The sequence below is a fragment of the Halichoeres trimaculatus genome, unplaced genomic scaffold (genome assembly GCF_033239565.1).
Source record: "Halichoeres trimaculatus isolate MK-OKI-2021-1 unplaced genomic scaffold, fHalTri1.1 fHalTri1_scaffold_3, whole genome shotgun sequence".
NCBI lineage: Eukaryota > Metazoa > Chordata > Actinopteri > Labriformes > Labridae > Halichoeres > Halichoeres trimaculatus.
The window spans coordinates 3243361-3262175 of NW_027437181.1; the positions used below are offsets into that span (position 1 = coordinate 3243361).

Sequence of the window (18815 nt, forward strand, 5' to 3'; positions counted from 1 at the left end):
CGGAAATTCATAAAGTAATGGCCCATGCATTAACGCAACATACCTGTGCTACTTCAAGCATCGTCCCTGTGTTTGTGTCATCAACAGCAGAACCCCATCGTGAGATTCTCACCTATGCCTTATTGGATACACAGAGTGACACAACGTTTATTTTGGAAGAGTTAGCTGCAGCGTTAGACATCAGCACTCAGTCAGTACAGCTCAAACTGAGTACAATGACGGCCGTCAACACCATGATTACAAGTAAGTCAGTCCGAGGTCTACAAGTAAGGGGATTCAGCTCCAACCGTGAAGTCTGCATACAGAATGCCTATACACGAGATTTTATCCCAGTGGACAAATCTCATATTCCCACTAGGAGTACAGCACTTCACTGGCCACATCTGAAACATCTAAAACATGAATTACCACCCCTCCAGGATTGTGAGGTGGGCTTATTGATTGGTTATGATTGTCCCTCAGCTCTGGCTCCTTTGGAAGTCATAACAGGGGGAGAGAGTGAACCTTTCGCTCAGAGAACAGTGCTAGGCTGGAGCATTATTGGCTCTGCAAACCCTCATCTTGACAGACAAGGAAACCAAAGCCATGTTCATCGAGTTTCGGTGAAGGAAGTGCCGCTACCACCTGCCGCTGATGTGTTAAAAATTTTGGAGTCTGACTTTAATGAGAGGAACCATGGAGACAAGTTGGTTTCCCAAGATGATGTTCATTTTATACACCTGCTGAGTAACACCATTAAGCAGAATGAAGACGGGCATTATGTAATGCCCCTCCCCTTTAAAGGCAGCAAACCACCATGTTTGCCAAATAACAAGAGGTTGGCCACTGCGCGCCTACAACATTTGAAAAGAAAGTTAAAGGCGAATAGGCAGTATTATGAACACTACTTGGCCTTTATGGAGGAGATATTTCAAAGAGGTGATGCTGAGCCAGCCCCACCAGCTGATAATGAGACTGTGTGGTACATCCCACATCACGGCGTGTATCACCCCAGGAAGCCGGAAAAATTGCGAGTGGTATTCGATTGTTCTGCAAAGTTCCGAGGAGTCTCATTAAATGACACGCTACTGACAGGCCCAGACCTGATCAACCCATTGGTGGGAGTACTGTGCCGGTTCAGGAAGGAGTCCGTGGCAGTTGTTTGCGACCTGGAAAAAATGTTCCACCAATTTCATGTAACACCTGAAGCTCGCAATTACCTAAGATTTCTCTGGTGGGAGGGTGGACAGCTGGAAACAGAACCAAGGGAGTACAGGATGACTGTCCACCTTTTTGGGGCTAGCTCCTCCCCTGGGTGTGCTAATTTTGGCCTCAAGTATCTAGCTCAACAGCAGAAGACACACTTTCCTACCGCAGCCGCCTTCATCGAGAGGAACTTTTATGTGGATGATGGGCTGACAAGCGTCCCGACAATCAAAGAAGCAAAACAACTGATTGTTGAAGCTCAGGAGCTCTGTGCAAGCGCAGGTCTTCATCTGCATAAATTCAAATCGAACCAGGAGGAGGTTGTCTCCAGTTTAGCACCCACTGAAAGAGCAGTCAATGCCGATGCCCTCGGCTTTAACCCCAATGCAACAACAGAAGGGCACATTCTGGGTATTCAGTGGTCCGTGGCTAATGATACCTTTGGCTTCAGCATCAGCACAAAAGATCACCCTCCAACTCGTCGTGGGCTACTCTCAGTTGTCGCCTCCCTTTATGACCCCCTTGGGTTTGTGGCTCCGTTCACCTTAAGTGGGAAGTGCATCCTGCAGGAAATGTGTCGAAGGAGCACAGGATGGGACGACCCAGTTCCTGAGTTTTTGCACGCTCAGTGGGAGGAGTGGAAGGATGGCCTCGAGCGGCTGAAGGAAATCACCATTCCTCGATGCTACCACCCTTGCAATTTTGGCGTCATTGTCAGAGTTGAACTGCACCACTTTTCGGATGCTAGTAACATTGGTTATGGCTCATGTTCCTACATCAGATACGTGAATGACAAGAATGAGATTCATTGCTGTTTGGTGATGGCTAAGGCGAGGGTGGCACCTACAAAGATCACCAGTATTCCAAGGTTGGAACTTGCAGCTGCTGTCACTGCTGCTAGGATGAGTGTCATGTTAAGATCAGAGCTGGAGATGAAAATCAATGAGGAATTCTTTTGGACAGACTCACAGGTGGTGTTGGCTTATATCAACAATGAAGCACGCCGGTTTCACGTGTTTGTGGCCAATCGTGTTCAGCTGATAAGGGAGAGTACAGATCCAAGTCAGTGGCACTTTGTTGATTCAGCCCAAAACCCTGCAGACCATGCCTCTAGAGGGCTTTCTATCTCGGACATCACCTCATCCAACTGGTTCTCAGGGCCTCAATTTCTATGGGAGCGAGAGGTTATTACAGTACTGCCTCCCCCTAGTGAGTTGTTTGTAGGCGATCCTGAGATAAAGTCAGCTCAAGTATATGCGATCCAAAGTAATGAGCAGCAGGAGGTCTTGAGTCGTTTGAATCGATTTTCCACCTGGACAAGGCTCGTCAAGACTGTGGCAAGGATTTTGAGGTTAAAGACAAAGAAAAGAGGGAATCTGGTGACTGTGGAAGAGCGTAAAAGAGCTGCTGAGGTGATCTGTAAACTTGTCCAGCAGCAAGCTTTCCCCCAAGAGTTAAAAGTACTGCAAGAGAGTGTTCAAGGAGGTAGTCTCTCTAGCTCAAGCCCTCTGTATTGTCTCGATGCCACTTGGATGGAAGGTCTTATCCGCATTGGTGGAAGGCTGAATGCGTCAACTCTCAGTCCAGAACTGAAGCACCCCATTATTCTCCCCAAAGACAGTCATGTAACCAACTTAATATTGTCTCATTACCATGCCCAAATCTGTCACCAGGGACGGGGTCAAACCTTAATGGAAGTCCGAGCCAATGGATTTTGGGTTATTGGTGGGAGCAAGGCGGTCGCCAAGTTGATACACAAATGTGTGCAATGTCGGAGACTTAGACGACCGGTCGAGGAGCAGAGAATGTCAGCACTTCCTCCAGAGCGCTGTGAAGCTTCAGCCCCTTTCACATTTTGTGGCATGGACTGCTTCGGCCCCTTTGTGGTCAAAAGAGGTCGTAAAGAGTATAAAAGATATGGACTCATCTTCACCTGCCTGTCCTCCCGAGCAATCCATATCGAAATGCTGGAAGACATGACTACGGATGCATTCATTAATGCTCTAAGGTGCCTCATCAGTCTCAGGGGAACAGTATGTCAGCTCTATTGTGATCAGGGCACCAACTTCATGGGAGCTAAAAATGAATTTAAAGAAGCTCTGAGGCAGTGTGATGTTGACATGATAGAGACCTTCCTGGCAGATAAGCAATGTGAATTCATTTTTAACGCTCCTTCTGCAAGTCATGCTGGCGGCATCTGGGAGAGACAAATTCGAACTGTTCGCAGCGTATTGAATGTCACAATTGCTCAGAGCGCAGGTCGATTGGATGATTCCTCACTTAGGACCCTGTTTTATGAAGCCATGGCTATCGTGAATAGCCGACCACTGTGTGTGGATAGTATCAACGATCCCAAGTCACTGGAGCCTTTGACTCCCAATCACCTCATTCTCATGAAGTCTAAGACGGCCCTACCACCACCTGGGAAGTTTGTGAGGGAAGATGTGTACTCTGCAAAACGGTGGCGACGGGTACAATACCTGGTCGAGCAATTCTGGAGCCGATGGAAGAAAGAGTACCTCCTGAATGCTGCAGTGAGACAGAAGTGGCATGTACCACGTCGCAATTTGCAGGTGGATGATGTAGTTATCCTCAAGGAGGACACACTTCCAAGGAATGAGTGGCGCCTGGGGCGAGTGGTCGAGACTGTGAAAGGGACTGATGGTCTAGTGAGACGTGTCAAGGTTCAAGTGGGTGAGCGGAAGTTAAAGAGAAAAGACTGTGGCTCAAAACCCTCAATTGTTGAACGGCCAGTTCAGAAACTAGTGCTTCTCCTTGAAAAGAATTGATTGCTGCTTGCATCAGACAGGTTTTATTGGTGTGGATTACTGGAAAAATGTGAAAGGTCAGAGGTTATTGATGGCCTAGAAATTATGTTTGATTCGCAAAGGTTTGCTCATTGTCACATACTTTGGTGGGAGTGTAACTGGCTGCCCTTTTTTGTAACGTCGTTAGTATATTATTTTTGATTGTGTTTTCCGTCATGGAGTTCTTTTTTTTTGTTTCCGACCGGAAGCTGTGCTGTCGGGGAAGTACTTAAGCGACGCACTCCTGTGTTGTCGTTTGAGCTTCTTCCTTGGAACAGCACAGCATGGTATGTCACAGTGTCTTTCGTTTGCTTTCATTCATTCATTCATTCGTTCGTTCGTTCGTTCGTTCTTTGAAGTTTGGCGGGTTGTTTATTATTTGTTTTCCTTTGGTAGCATGTTTACGCTCCCACCAGAGAAATCCAGGTTGCCTCAGAGTTATTAGCCCCCCTGGTCGGCAGAGTGAGGTACGTGGGTTGTTTTGTTTTGTATTGTAATACGGTCGATAATGTTGTGATGCGAGTAATGCAAAGTGCATTTTAACTGTGTCTGTATTTCTAACAGACGGTGTGTGTGTGTGTGTTTCAAGTAAATGAATTGTGTAACAAAGTATTTATATTTTGTAAACGAGCGATTTTAAGGTTGTAATGAACGTCTCTTGTATTTATCCAGTTTCACGGTGCCAATAAATAAAGGAAACTGCACCTGTCGAATTCGTCTGCTTGTTTGAGTGGCCGGGGGCCAGCTACATCAAGTATTCTGAAAACAACAGGAGGCATCACTGGGAACAGGATGTTTTCAACCGTCTGTGGGTTCAGAGTTGTTCGACTTTATGTGTCAGCTTCGTGATTGACTGACAGCCGTGCAGGTAAACCCAGAGATAATAGATGAAATCATTATGCAGTCTGTGAATCTGATGTGTACCTGAAATATAGATGTTTTTAAACACATCATTCATTAATCCTTGTGTGTGGAGCGTTATGCAAACACACTCAGAGGACAACGAGTCTCTGTTTTTAAGGATGTATGTGTCAGCGTCTCCAGACTGGTTACATCACATCTGTTGGGATTGACAGCACCAATTACATCCATTTTCATTCAAAGTCCATAAAGAGCACTTCACACCGTTTTTCTTCTACTTTCACACTTCACAAATCAACGCTCGGATCGGTTGCATCACACTCCTCTGGCGGCTGCAGTTTCAAAACATTACAATTAGTGGATCCAGGTAGTTAACAGGTTTCCACGCTGCGCGACAGCTCTACTCCTGGAAACAGGGAAGCTCTCCGTGTCCCAGATCTGCTGCTCCATTCATGACTTCCTCGTCTTATTCTGAATCAGACTGACACCCGTACCCGAGTGATTCTGCGTCATTCTCGGTGACTGATATTAAAACCCTCCTCCTGTTTTTAGGGGTTTTTGCGTTTCCCTCACACACTGACAGGCGTCATCTGACCCTGCAGTGAGGTTTCTCACGAGGACGATGTTGTTTTGGTCGTCTCTGTGTTGAACACGGATCTCGTCTGAGTGAGACAAGCAGCGCGGCAGTGAAGACACGAGTCGCTCTGGGCGGGATGGGGTAGTGTGGGAAGATGGAAGGGGATTCTTACAAAATGATAATCTTATTAGTTATGCAGCTCTTCTTTGCTTTTATAGATCCTCGTTTTCAATATATGCTGCCGACAAAACTATGATGTGTTTAATTAAAAGTCAAAAACCCTGAATAACCCCAGAATTCTCAAAGCCGTCAAACCTTTTCTCTGGTTTCAGATGTTTTTGTGTGACTACTGATAGGTGACATTTCCAGCTTTCTTCAGATGAATGTGTGTGAACTCAGGTCTTCTTTATGAAAAGAGCCGTTCTCTGATCCCAAACAGAACAATCACAGATTTCTTCAATTATCAAATGAGGTCATGATACTCTGGAGGTGAAAAATCGTCCCCCAAAACGAGCAGGATCCACAGGAGCTGGGTTAGGATGCTCTAATGTCAACCACTTCCTCCATCTGAGTATCGAGCTCAGCTCCCCTAATGTGAGATGTAGGCTTAATCGCTCTAATTTCTTTCTGGGTATTAGTGGATACACACCATTAAGATTAAAAGAGAGCAGTTTCCTTCATTGGATTGTAATGATTGGTATTGATTTAGTCCTTCATTACAGCTGCAATATGTTGATGAGTGTCCCTGCTCATCAGAACAAGAAACACTCATAATCAAAGGGGAAAAGCTGTTATTACAGCTGTTCTAATACACAATAAATAAGAAAATGAATAGTTTGAGCATCTCCATCAGTTAGCCTCAGCGCTAACAGCTAAGCAGGGAGTGTGAATGTAGCAGGGATGCTGCAACTGCGTTAGTAACAGCAACAGTTAAGGTCTTTGCATACTGGGTCTGTCTTATTTGAACACTTTTTTTGATCTGTAATCTGGAAAAAACAACATGCAAAGACACCCTTAAGGCGCACTTAATCTGATGCATTTATTATCTATTGATTACAAAAAATTTTCAGTACAAAAAACTTGAATCATCGACCAATTGATCCTGTGCAGCAGCTTTCAGTGTGTTCGAGGTAATGATGCACAGACACATGGCTACACATTCATCATGTAAACTTCACCCAAAAATACAGAAAATGTGTCCAAAAAAGTGAGACTGTGATGTTGCAAGTAGCCTATGGTGTCTCTGATGATCCAGCTGGGTGCAAAAATACGCAAAAAGAATCAAACTTGTTCTGGGAAAAATAATGTCGAACAAAAGTTTTGGTGAGAGCTTAAGGCCTCTCGTAAACGCTAACGTGAACTGTTGGATGGAGCGTGAAATCAGCATTTCTACTAAAAACTACAACTGTGTACGCGGCAATGATGGCTGAGGTGTTTCAGAAAATTTCCACTCTGGAGGCTGTTTTCAGAAGTTGAGGTCAGCTAAAACACCATGTAAGAAGAGGCCAAAACACAACACTAGTTTTGGGTTTCATCCTAAAACTGCTGTCAGGTAAACGGCTCCTAAATATTGTGGGGTTGCTGGGCAACTGCATGAGCAACAGGAACAAAGATAGAGCTAAAGTCGGTGATGACTCCACAAAAAAAACAGGAAATATTCAAATGGAATTGATATGTCCAGTAAAATTTTAACAAAATTGTCATGTGATGTCCTAGTATTTTTATTTTTAAAAATTGCAAAAATTTTGAAAAAAAAGAGAAATTTGCAAGAATTACCAAAAATGTGGAAAAGATCATAAAATTGATTTTAAAAAAAAATTAAAGAAAAATTATCAAAATAAATAAAAGAAAAAACATTTGCGAAAATTTTGAAAAAAAAAAAAAGAAATGGCAAAAAAATTGCAAACATTACAATTTTTTTTTTATTGACTTGCAAAAATATGATTTTTTTTTAAAGAAAACCTATCCAGTAGTAGCTTCATTGCAAGATATAATGCAAATTGATTTCGACAAATCGTTAACCCATGATTTAATTTAGTGTCTGTCTTCATCAATAACCCCTGAAAGAAAAATTAAATTCTTTATTTCAATCATATAATTTCATATAACTTCAAACAAAATTGCAAGTGACATCTTAGTATTTTTGTTTTTAATAAATTTGCAAAAATTAAAAAAAAAAAACTTAATTTCCCAAATTTGTAAAAATTACAAAAATATGTGAAAAAGATCATAAAAATGAACTTAAATTAAAGAAAAATGATAAAGACAAATTACAAAGAAAAATTACCTAGAAAAATATAAACATTTACTGATTTAAAAAAATTAAAAAATATTGAGTTTGACAAAATGTTAACACATGATTTAATTTAGTGTCTCTGTCTTCATCACTAACTTTTGAAAGAAAATTAATATTCTTTATTTCAATTATATTATAATTTTTTTATATCATGAATTTAAACACAATTGCATGTGATGTAGTATTTCTATTATCAATTAATTTGCAAAAAATAAAAATAAAAAATGAAATTTACAAAATTTACAAAAAATTTTTGAAAAAGATCATAAAAAAAGGTAAAATTATGAAAAAAAATCAACAGTTACAAAAGTAAAACAAAAAATGAAAAAATTTTTTTTTTATTTATCTGAAAAAAAATTGAAAGAAGTTAATAAGAAAACCTGAGCAGTAGTGGCTTCAATGTAAGATGTAATACAAATTGAGTTTGACAAAATGTTAACACATGATCTTATTTAGTGTCTCTGTTTTCATCAATAACATCTCAAAGAAAATCAAAATTCCTTTTTTTAGTCATATATTTTGTAAAGCTACAAGTAGTTACTGTAAAAGATTAAAAGAGCCACAGGGTGAAGACCCTTGGTTTAAAGCTATAATATATCAGCACATATAACAGAGTGATGTCTGCCAAAGCTGTCTATATTAAAGCAGTTGGTGTTTTTCCAATAGTTGTAATTAATCATCTTTAATCCTGCTGGAATCACAGAGAGAGTTTTGGCTAAGTCAGCTGTAGGTAGCTGTGGAGTTATTACAGTAAAACAGAAAACCTCTGAGCTGAACCTGATCTGAGTCCAAAGCTGTTCAACCAGACTCCGAACAGAAGCAGTGAAAACTCCTCCAGAAGGATCACGTAACGCCCGCGGTGCTCCATCAGATGAGGTGTAATGTGTGTATTTTGTGTGAATCTGCAGCGAGAAAAACCCACGGCCTCCTAGACGTCCCCTCTCCGGGCCCCCTCCAGAGGAACGGCAGCTTCCCCGACGACCTGGAGCTGGAACCAGAGCGGTACAATCAGCTGGCTCCTGCTGCCTCGGTGTCACAGTGAGTCCCCCTCCGTCATGATGAGGCTGCGTTTGGTGTCGCTGCTTTTAATGAGAGCATTTGCATCTGTTTTCTTCACTTGTTATAATTAACCTTTGCACAATTTATACCTCAGAGCTCTTTCTGACTCTGCTGTGCGATGACTCTGCGTTAGGCGGGAGAGGCTGTGCGTCCTGACACTTGCACAGCATGAGACTGAGACTGATATGAGGAAATGAGTGTTAAGTAACTGCAGTTTAATGTAAGTGTGCAGTAAGTGAAACAAATGGAGCGACAGTTGTGACCCGTGGGACTGGCTTTCTAAACGCTGAGGTAATGATGCAGAGTGGGAATCGCATGCTGCAGCATTGTTGGCAAAGATCACTCTGTGCTCTGCTGACTCCAAAATACGTCACCAGCTGTTCTCGTCCAGAAATGCCACATCAAATCCCACGCTAAATTGAACCATTAGGAGAAAGTATCACTTATTTTACCCACGATGGCTGAACACACGGTTTAAAAGCTTCAACGTTCTTCTGAAAGGTTGATGAAATTCTCAGGATTTTTTTGCTTTTGAGTTAAATTGATTGAATTTTCATTTACACATTTCCTGGAGCAGGAGAGAAAGGCTCAGCGAGGTGATCGTTGCGGCATGGACTCACAGATTTTATATTCCACCATCTGCCGCGGTATTGACATCACAGTTTTTGGAAAATTGAAGATAATTGAGAGTGTTTACAAAACTGCCAAATGTTTGTCACAAACAAACAAAATGACACATTTAGAAGCTGAGGAGACACGGCTGTTAGAGGGGAACTTAAAGGGCTGGGATTGCAGCAGTTTAGGAGGGTGGGGGGTGAAAGTTTTTCAGCCGTCTTGAAGCAGGTTTTCGTTTGAACTCTTTGTTTTCATCTCATGAAACAGTCGCGGCAATCGAGGGAAGAAGAAAGCAGAGAAAGATGGATTCTTTGAACAAAGGCCAACAATGAGTCATAAACTGTGACAGTTTTTTTTTAGATTGAAGAACAATTGTGTTTAAAATGAAGGAAGTGGTTTTTCCTCAGTTCACAGATCGAGCTGAAAGTGTCAGACCCTTGTTTTTCAACTTAAGGAATGAGACGCTTCATGAAGAGTGAAACAAAGTCTTAGTGGCAAAAGCGGGATACCTTGTGATAAATGCGCTCATGCTAAGAAACATGCAGCAGATGTGTGGCGTAACAACATGGTTAATTATCACCCAACACCTCCAACACCTCCAACAGCTCCAACAGCACGGTTTCTCACCCTTTCTGAGTTTGTCTGATCATTAGGAGCTCGGTTCAGTTGTTAAAACTCGCAGAGATGATAATTCATGTCACATCATGTTATTTAAAGGTGTGGTTCTCTCAATGATAGCTTTGGTAAAGAGCGTGTTAATTACACTCAACAGACTCTGACATCTCAGTTTCAACAAGAGAAGAAAGACAGAAACGTTTACGCTGCAAGAAAGTTTTTCAAATATCCTCACAGCGGCTTTCATGCAAGTTTCACAGGGGGCTTCTCAAAGTCAGAAAATTTCTACAGTTGGACAGTTTCATTTAGAAGACGCTTTTGTGCAAAGTGACGTACAACACAAGCAAGAATTTAGACCTAAGTGTACGACAAAGTGCTAAAGTTATTTGGCAACAGGTGCTGCCATTAAGTGCAATATTTTTTTCCCATATTGACTAATGTAGCAATAACTAACCACAATTAGCCACTGCAACCATATTGTTCAATCTTCAACAAAATACAATGATCAGAGCTTAATATTGACTAAGGACTGAGTCTGAGACCTCCTGACTCATTCTCCCCCTGAGGACAAAGAGGAGAAGGCTCAGATTAAGGGCCTAAGTGTTCCCTGAACAGATGAGTCTTCAGACATCTCTTAAAGTAGAAAGGGACTCTGTGGATCGTATAGAGTTAGGTAACTCATTCACCATTTGGGATCAACAGAGGAGAAGAGTCTGGCTAGAGATTTGGAGCCGCGCTGGGCTGGGAGCACCAGGCGTCTTTCACAAGCAGAGCGTAGAGGACCAGAAGGAGTGTAGACCCCGATGAGGGACCCCAGGTAGGCAAGAGCCGTTCTTGACAATGTTTTGTAAGCCAGAAGAATTATCTGGGTCAGGGTCGCGGGGGCAGCAGTACTATCACAAAAATTAGTTGCTCCTGTCCCCGGCCACTTTCACCAGCTCTTCTGGGGGGATACCGAGGCATTCCCAGGCCAGTTGAGAGATAGAATCTCTCCACCGTGTCCTGGGTCTGCCCCAGGGTCTCCTCCCAGTTGGACATGCCCAAAACACCACCCAGGAAGGCGTCCAGGAGGCATCCTCGCCAGATGCCCAAACCACCTCATCTGGCTCCTCTCAATGTGGAGGAGCAGCAGCTCTACTCCAAGCCTCTTCCAAATAATCTTGTTTTCTCTGACTATGTAAACACCAAAACTACTTAAAAAGAGTGGACTCTCTTCTTTCATGCCTCTCTCCCTGTTTTTGATCCAAAAACAGACAAAACAAACTCTTTTTTGATCGTGTTTGTCTCAGGCGCTACATCCTTTGATCCTCTCCATGATCTCCGTCGTCTTTTCTCACGATGGCGCCGCTCTTTCTCTCTGAACTACGGCGACACATCCTCCGTTGGAACGTGAGCTGCCTGAACTTTTCTGACTGTCAGCGTCTCGCTTTGCCTCTGTCATCTCACATCTTCTCCTCATATCCATGCTGAGCTCTCATCCAAAGAGCACACCGCTCTCACCCACAGTAGTTTACGAGCAGGATTTTGATTGACAAGCTCCACCAGACCCCACCTCCCCACACTGAAAAAAGCACAACTTACTTTCTGTAGACGCAATAAACAGTTGCAATTGAACTGACGTCTAAAGACGTCCAAGGCAGCGAACACAGACATTTTGAAATAAATGTGGATTTACAAATCTTTTCTTCTTCACGTATTCATTTGATTCGTCATGCACTACAAATTTGTAATGTCCTAGGATTCAAACTCTTTATTTGGGGACCTAAAGCAGATGTGAGATTAAGAGCTGCTGTGTTGCTGAATGCCTGAATTTCTGACTGAAAGACAACATTTTTGACCTTCTCAGAAAGTTTGAAAAAATGAAAATTTTCCTCATTAACAAAAAATGTCACTCCATGGACCCCCTGTTGAAGAGCTCTGCTTTAGAGAGTTGGTAGAAGTTTTAAGCTGGTGTAAATGCAGTGTTTGAACATTTTTCCCAGTTTTGTGAAATTTAAAAGCAGTGATTTCAAAGTAATGGATCAAAAATGATTCAAACACTCTTAAAGGTAGGTTTGATGAGTAACAGTGTCATCCATCCTCTTCTAGCTTTCTCTAAAATTAGTTTCCCGGCAAATTATTCCCATCTTTCACCAGCCTTGCTTTAAAGTCTGACTTGTGTCTCCAAATAATAGAGTTTGATCTTGGAGAGGTTGTCTACAGTTTATATCTCTCAACAGAAATTGTATGTGAATACTTTATTCCACTTCTGAACGCGTATGAAAATATAAATCATCCAAAAAGGAGCTGTTTTCTTCCTCTGCTGCAGCCGGGTCGATACTTTCAGCCTGTTTTTCCTCCCAAGATTTATGGTTTTCCTGCTCCAACCAAAGACCACTCAAAGGGATTGCTCAATTCCACTCAGACTATGAACTTTTCCTCATATGCTGCAAAAAATATGATCTTACCCGGCGTACTTTTGTGTTATTCTACGTCAAAATGTCTTAATAAGTGTTTCATATTTTGAGAAAGTTATTATGAAGCTCAGGTTGAGGTAAAGAGGATATTATGACTCAAAAACAAAGCAGATTACAGGTTTACGTGCAGATATCTGTTCATATAAGTCAATATTTTTTATATCAGCGTTCAAGCCTCCTCTTTATTAAACTTTAAGATATAATCTGTCATTTTGTCATTAAGGTTGACTAGAGCTGTGTCCTCCTCTTACCTCTTAATGCTCCTCTGCTCCGTCCTCACCATTAGTGTCTGTAAATGGGTTTTGGTAATAGCTGATAGAGTATTTACATTTCTTAATAAAGCGCTAATTTAACACCGAGTTATGAAAGCTCGATGTGATAACTGGACCTCCGCCATAATAGGACACACGCTGACCTTGTTCTGGTTGGACAAAAAGCTCGCCACTCTCCCCCACGCCGACTCATTCGCCGCCTCTCTATGCTAATGACCCCTGATGAGTAATAGCTCCTTAATATTTCCTGCAACATAATAATGGAGGCTAAATGCACCGCGATTACTCCTGGTTTTTTATTGATGATTTGGAGAGAAAAACACACACACACACAGGCCCTGAAATCATCCATCCTTTGTTCTCAGAGCAGCTCACCTTGATCACATTCAAAGGGGGAGAAGTCAGGAGGGAGAGGCTTTTGATGTCGACTGAAAAATAATCCTGAAAGTGTGCGGCGCTGAGCAGTCTCCACCAAACTGATAGCGCTCAGCTGTGAAGGCCGTGACAGCCGTCCTTTTGTTTCTCATAGTTTTTTTTTCGTCTGTGAAAAACCTGATTCACAAATGAAAAACAAAACACGAGTCAAGCTCCAAAGGTTCATCCAGATGTTTCAGTATTTTAACTCTTTGCTTCATCTGATGTCGATGTTTCTCCCTTAAATAAAATCTTATAAACTTCTCTCACACAGACTGACTGAGTCACACCGGAAAGCAATCCGCGTCATACAGAAAATGCGGTACTTTGTGGCAAAGACGAAATTTCAGGTGAGTTTGGCACATTTCATGGATGTCTCTTTTTCTCTCTACTTTAAAGATTTAAAGAGGGGGTATAACTTTAAAGAGGGGGTATCATACTTGCCGATATTTTAATCACAGATATCCTGGATGTTGGTATTAAGCATGTGCAGATTTCCAACATAGTAAAAATCCCTTAAACCTGTTTTAAACGAACATCACAGGCCTCCAGAGGACTGACCAATCAGAGAGAAGGGGGTTTGTGGAGCAGGGAGTCTTAAAAATACAGCGGCTGAAATAAAATCTGTCAAACAGAGACTGATATAAGGGTTTTCTGAAACACTAGTGTGAGTAAATAGGGACATTTACCCTCTAAAACATATAAAGCTACTATGGAGGAACCATAGGGACAGAATAAAGACTTTAGAAAGAGCACCTAACCTCCTCTTTAATGGATTTTAAGTGGCTTTAAGCCTTTGCACTCTGAGTCCTTTATTTTTGGATTTTGTTAGATCCGAGATCCCAAAAATGAGACATCATGCACACTGAATCCAATCCAATTTTTTCTTCTATTAATTGTGAAAATTCACATTACGAGAAAACTGGAAGCATCATAAAGAGATTGAGCAATTGATCCTGAGCAGCAGCTATTGGTATGTTTGAGGTATGCGTATGCACACACACACATCAACACACAGACACAGGCACATATTAACAGAAAATGTGTCTAAAAATGGGAAAATGTGATGTTGCAAGTAGCCTACAGTGTCTCTGAGTGGTCAAACTACCTTAGAAACAAGCTAGGCAGATGCGAAAAGATGCAAAAATAAATTCAAACACTGGAAAAAAAAAAAATCTTATCAAGTGTTTTTGTCTTATTTTCAGTAGAAAATGTCTTTTTAGACTTAATATAAGCCTCATTCACCTGATCAGTCCAGAAAAATGTCTTTTTTTAAGTTATTCAAAGACAAAAATGAGGTCTTTAAGACATTAAAAAAAAAATCTGCCAGTGGAAGAAGAGAAAATTTACTTGTATTAAGACATTATTCTAGTTTTAAGCTAATTTCTCTTCTTCCATTGGCAGGTTTTTTTTTACTTGTAACAAGCACTTTCTGATCGGATTCTGGGAAAATCTGGGTGGAGCTGGGTGACAAAATGATTTTTTTTTTTTTCTTTCGAGAGTCTAATCTCTTCCTGACGCTACCGCCTGACATATTTTACAATCCCTGAGAAAAATACAGTGGAACGTCAGCTGTCAATCATCATTAAACATGACGTAAAACCTTGTTTTTAACCTCTTATAACTAATGAAAATGAAACTTTTCAGAAAAAAGAGGACCTGAACACAAGACAGCCAAATTATATCTTCAAATCACCACAACAATCAGACGTGAGAAACATTTCTACCAGGAGTATTAATTTTTTAAAGTTTGACCACAGCCCATCTGGAATGACTGGGGAGATGGATTTTTTGGCGTATACTGCAGCCAGCCACCAGGGGGAGCAGCAGAGCAAGATGACGTTCTTTTTTTTCTTTTTTACAGTCTATGGTACAAGCAAATCAGACCTCATTTTTGTCTTTAAATAACTTGAAATAAGACATTTTTCTGAACTGGTCAGGTGAATGTGGCTCATATTGAGTATAATAAGACAGTTTTACTGAAATTAAGACGAAAACACTTGATAAGATTTTTGTTTTTTGCAGTGAACCTGTTCCCAAAATAATAATGACAGACAAAAGTGAAGAGGTAAATGTGTTCATAACATTTCTTTTTAAATGTGCATCAATTTCAGACGTAAAATAAAGACTCAGTGTGCAAAGACCTTTACTCTAACATGACCTAAAAAAGCAAACCTCTTTTTCAACAAGCCTGTTTTCATACAGTTATGTCTAACAGACGTCATGACTGTTTCTGGCTCTGTGTCAGACAAGGTGGTGAGGAGCACTATGATTTAAAAAAAAAACTCTTTGATCAGTTTTTCTCAGCAGATACTCACAGTGAGTCGTTCAGTACGGTGTTAAAGAAGCAGTCATCCTGCAGAGAGGTAGAGTCATCATATCTAATACGATGGCCCCATCTTTGGGATTAATACGTCCTCTTCAGTGACTCTTCAGTAAAACAATAAATCAATAGAGGTATTCACTGTCCCTGGGATTACATCTGAATAAAGTGTTATGATTAAATGATCCAGTGGAGAGCTGCAGCAGTTTCCTGCTGAGCATCTCAGCATCAGCACCAGTCACCTCTGATTTATTATCTTACCCTAACTAGTCCTCTTAAACCTTTTCTTCTCTGTTTTTTCATTTCCACTTGTCTGCTGACATAAAATTGTTATGGAATTAAATAAATAGCAGGCAGTGTTTACACATAATAAATATTCAGTGTCAACCCACACCAAGCTCAGCAGCAGAGATAATTGGAAGCTATGAAACCAAAAAACAAAAAGCCTCTCAGGAGAATTATTGTGCTCTGTGAGAAACGTTTCTGCTAAGCAAAGCTCAAACACGTAAGGATGAGTAAAAGGTTTGATGTCTTACAAACTGTACACACTCACTTATCTTCCTCCACATCCAGCAAGCTCGCAAGCCGTACGACGTGCGAGACGTGATCGAGCAATACTCCCAGGGTCACCTCAGCCTCATGGTGCGAATCAAGGAGCTGCAGCGGAGGTAAAGTGAATAACAGCACAGCGCTTCATTACCAGGAGGAGTGAGGAGTAAGGAGACGCTCGGAGGTTTGATTTGTCTGACTCCAGCTCTCTGTTGTTTCTCTCAGACTGGACCAGTCTCTGGGAAAGATAAGTTTGTTCCAGACGAGCTCAGGTAATCCATCTCCTCCCCTGCTCCCTCACAGTGGATTACAGTATCTATGCATTAAACCACCTTAAATCTTCTTTTTTTACTCCTTTATTGCTCCACTGCTCCCTCCCACTGAAGAGCGGAGCAGAGACAAAGGCAACAACTCCATCGGATCCAGACTCCACCGGATAGAAGACAAGGTGAGAGTTCCTTGTTCATTTTATTGCCTGGTACAACTTTTGGTACATTTGTTTGGACAAATATAAAGTTAACAACTATAAAAACGCTCATAAGAGTTTAATTTAAGGGCTGATACCTCGACACTTTCTGTGGTTTTCTTGATACTAACCCAAATCACTAAAGTTCTTATATTAATAGCTTTTAGGCTTTCTATGTTTGTTTGCTCTTTGTTTAAGCCACAGAAAAAACAGGGTCCCCAAACGTCACTATGCCAAGTCCCCTAAACAGCATTTGGAAACCAACAGACTGTGCTTCAAAATATGTAAAGAAATGTCAACTTTAAGAATGTTTTTTCTAACTTTTATTCACTTTTCAATACTTGTTGAATTTGTTCAGAACAGGAATGTGGTCCTCGACTTACATTTTCCAATAAATGTTCATACGTAGGAAAATAGAGAAGGTTTAAAAGTTACGCTGCTCACGGCAAGTACTAGTTTTTGACCCGTATGAATACACAGCTACGTGGTCATCAGCATCGTCCACTTTGTCTCGAGTCGTGTCATAGTGTCGGTTGTGTTTGTGCTCCATAATTTTCTCAGTATCCTCACCTTTTTCACATCATTTCACATGAATAAAAAGTATAATACATGTATCTGGAAAGTTATTTAGAGATTTAGGGTAAAAATCCGTCTTATGCGGAATTTCGAGTTGCAACGCGTCGTAAGAATGGAATTCATTCATAACTCAAGGACTGTCTGTATGAAAAAACAAGCTCCAGACTCAGAGAAGTAGACTGTTGTAAAGGGAGAAGGGATTTCAGGGCCCTGTCAGCCAAGGTGGGAAACTCCTTTTTCTTAGTAGCCAGCGGTTAGACAGGAGGAGAGCCTCAAAGTTTGGTTTAGTTTTTTAAATAACTTGAAAAGAGGTTCAACCCACCAGGTCGACACAGATCATGACATCATCAAGTTGAAATTGCAGCTGTCACACAAAGTGCGGTCAGGTAAAATCAGAAACTGGAGAATCCAACAATTATGGCACTTTACTTGTATATTCAGGAAAAATATGTGGCCACGTTTACACGACAACGTTTCATCTGGAAACGCTAAAATGCAGAGAAAAAAATCTGTATTTACACAGAAATGCTGTAGTAAGCATGCCAGGCCTGTAGGTGGCACTATAACTGTCTTGTCCAGAAGCAGCTTTTGTTAGATCTCCACTGAAGTAGAGTTGAGCCGATCATCTGGTGTGTTGGTGAATGCTAAGAGCAGAAGTGGAGCAACAGATGCTCATTTTGTTAAAGACAGTCACAGATTCAGCAGATTGAGCAGCACAAGCTCAACACAGTAGATCACAATTGTAACAACGATACTGTTGGACTGTTGGATGGGCTTGTTCAGAGTGTGACGTCAGCTTTTCCACTGGAAATGTCAGCTTATTGTTTACACGGCAACAGTGTCAGCAGCGTTTCAGAGAGATTCTACTTTTGAGGCCGTTTTCAAAAGTTTGCAGTTAGGTTGGCAAAAATGCGGTTTCTCTGTAAACACGAGGCCGAAACAGAAGAAAACTTTTGCATTTCACCCTCAAACTGTTGTCGCGTAGACGGCCCCTTAGACTCTATTTTTTCCCTTCCTTCTAATCATCCATGGCCCTCGGTGCCTCCTGGTGGCCCCCACTTTGAAAACCACACAGGAGTCAGTACTTGATTGCATAACCATTGTTTTGATGACTGCAGCTGTGCGTCTTGGTGTGTTCTCCACCAGCTTTGTCAGGTCTTCTTTGTTTTTGGGCTTGTGGTTCTTCATTTAGAGTTTGATGATGTTCCTTAGGTTTTTAATTGGATTAAGATCTGGTGATTGATCTAGCCAAGACATGGTCCCAATGTTCAAGTTCTACATCCAGGCTTTAACTGAGCTTGACATGTGGTAAGGAACAGTGTCTTGTTGGGAAATCCAGTCATGTGAGTCAAGAAAGAATTTCCAACTGTAGAAAGAAGACTGGTTTCAAGAGTAGACCTGTACGTGACCTGGTTCATTCGCAAGACTGAAACAACCCCAGATCATCACCAATCCACGTCCATGTTTCACTGTAGATCAGACAGTCTGGTTTTTAGGCTTCTCCAGGTCTCCTCCTAACCAGGAAGTTGGCTGGAGTGGACATCAACTCCAAACTGGATCCATCCCTGAAGAGAAACTTCACCCAACCACCAACAGTCCAATCCTGTGATCCCTAGCAAAGAGTACCCGGGTCTTCTTCTGTCTCTCGTTGATGAAGGGCTTCTTTCTTCACCCTGTGTGACTTCAGACCAGCAAAAAACATGATGTGATCAGATTCATTTTTTGTTATGTTCATTAAATTCTT

General features: G+C 41.4%; 1 protein-coding gene across 2 annotated transcripts in view; it reads left to right on the forward strand.

Moving 5' to 3' along the window:
* Nucleotides 1-18815, forward strand: part of kcnq1.1 (potassium voltage-gated channel, KQT-like subfamily, member 1.1) — a 108796-nt gene that overhangs the window by 85223 nt on the left and 4758 nt on the right. For both annotated transcript variants that reach the window (XM_074667029.1, XM_074667030.1), the window contains exons 12-16: nt 8635-8764; nt 13432-13507; nt 16054-16148; nt 16255-16301; nt 16416-16477. In XM_074667029.1, coding sequence (XP_074523130.1) covers nt 8635-8764; nt 13432-13507; nt 16054-16148; nt 16255-16301; nt 16416-16477 — 410 coding nt within the window. The remainder of the gene's footprint in view (nt 1-8634; nt 8765-13431; nt 13508-16053; nt 16149-16254; nt 16302-16415; nt 16478-18815) is intronic.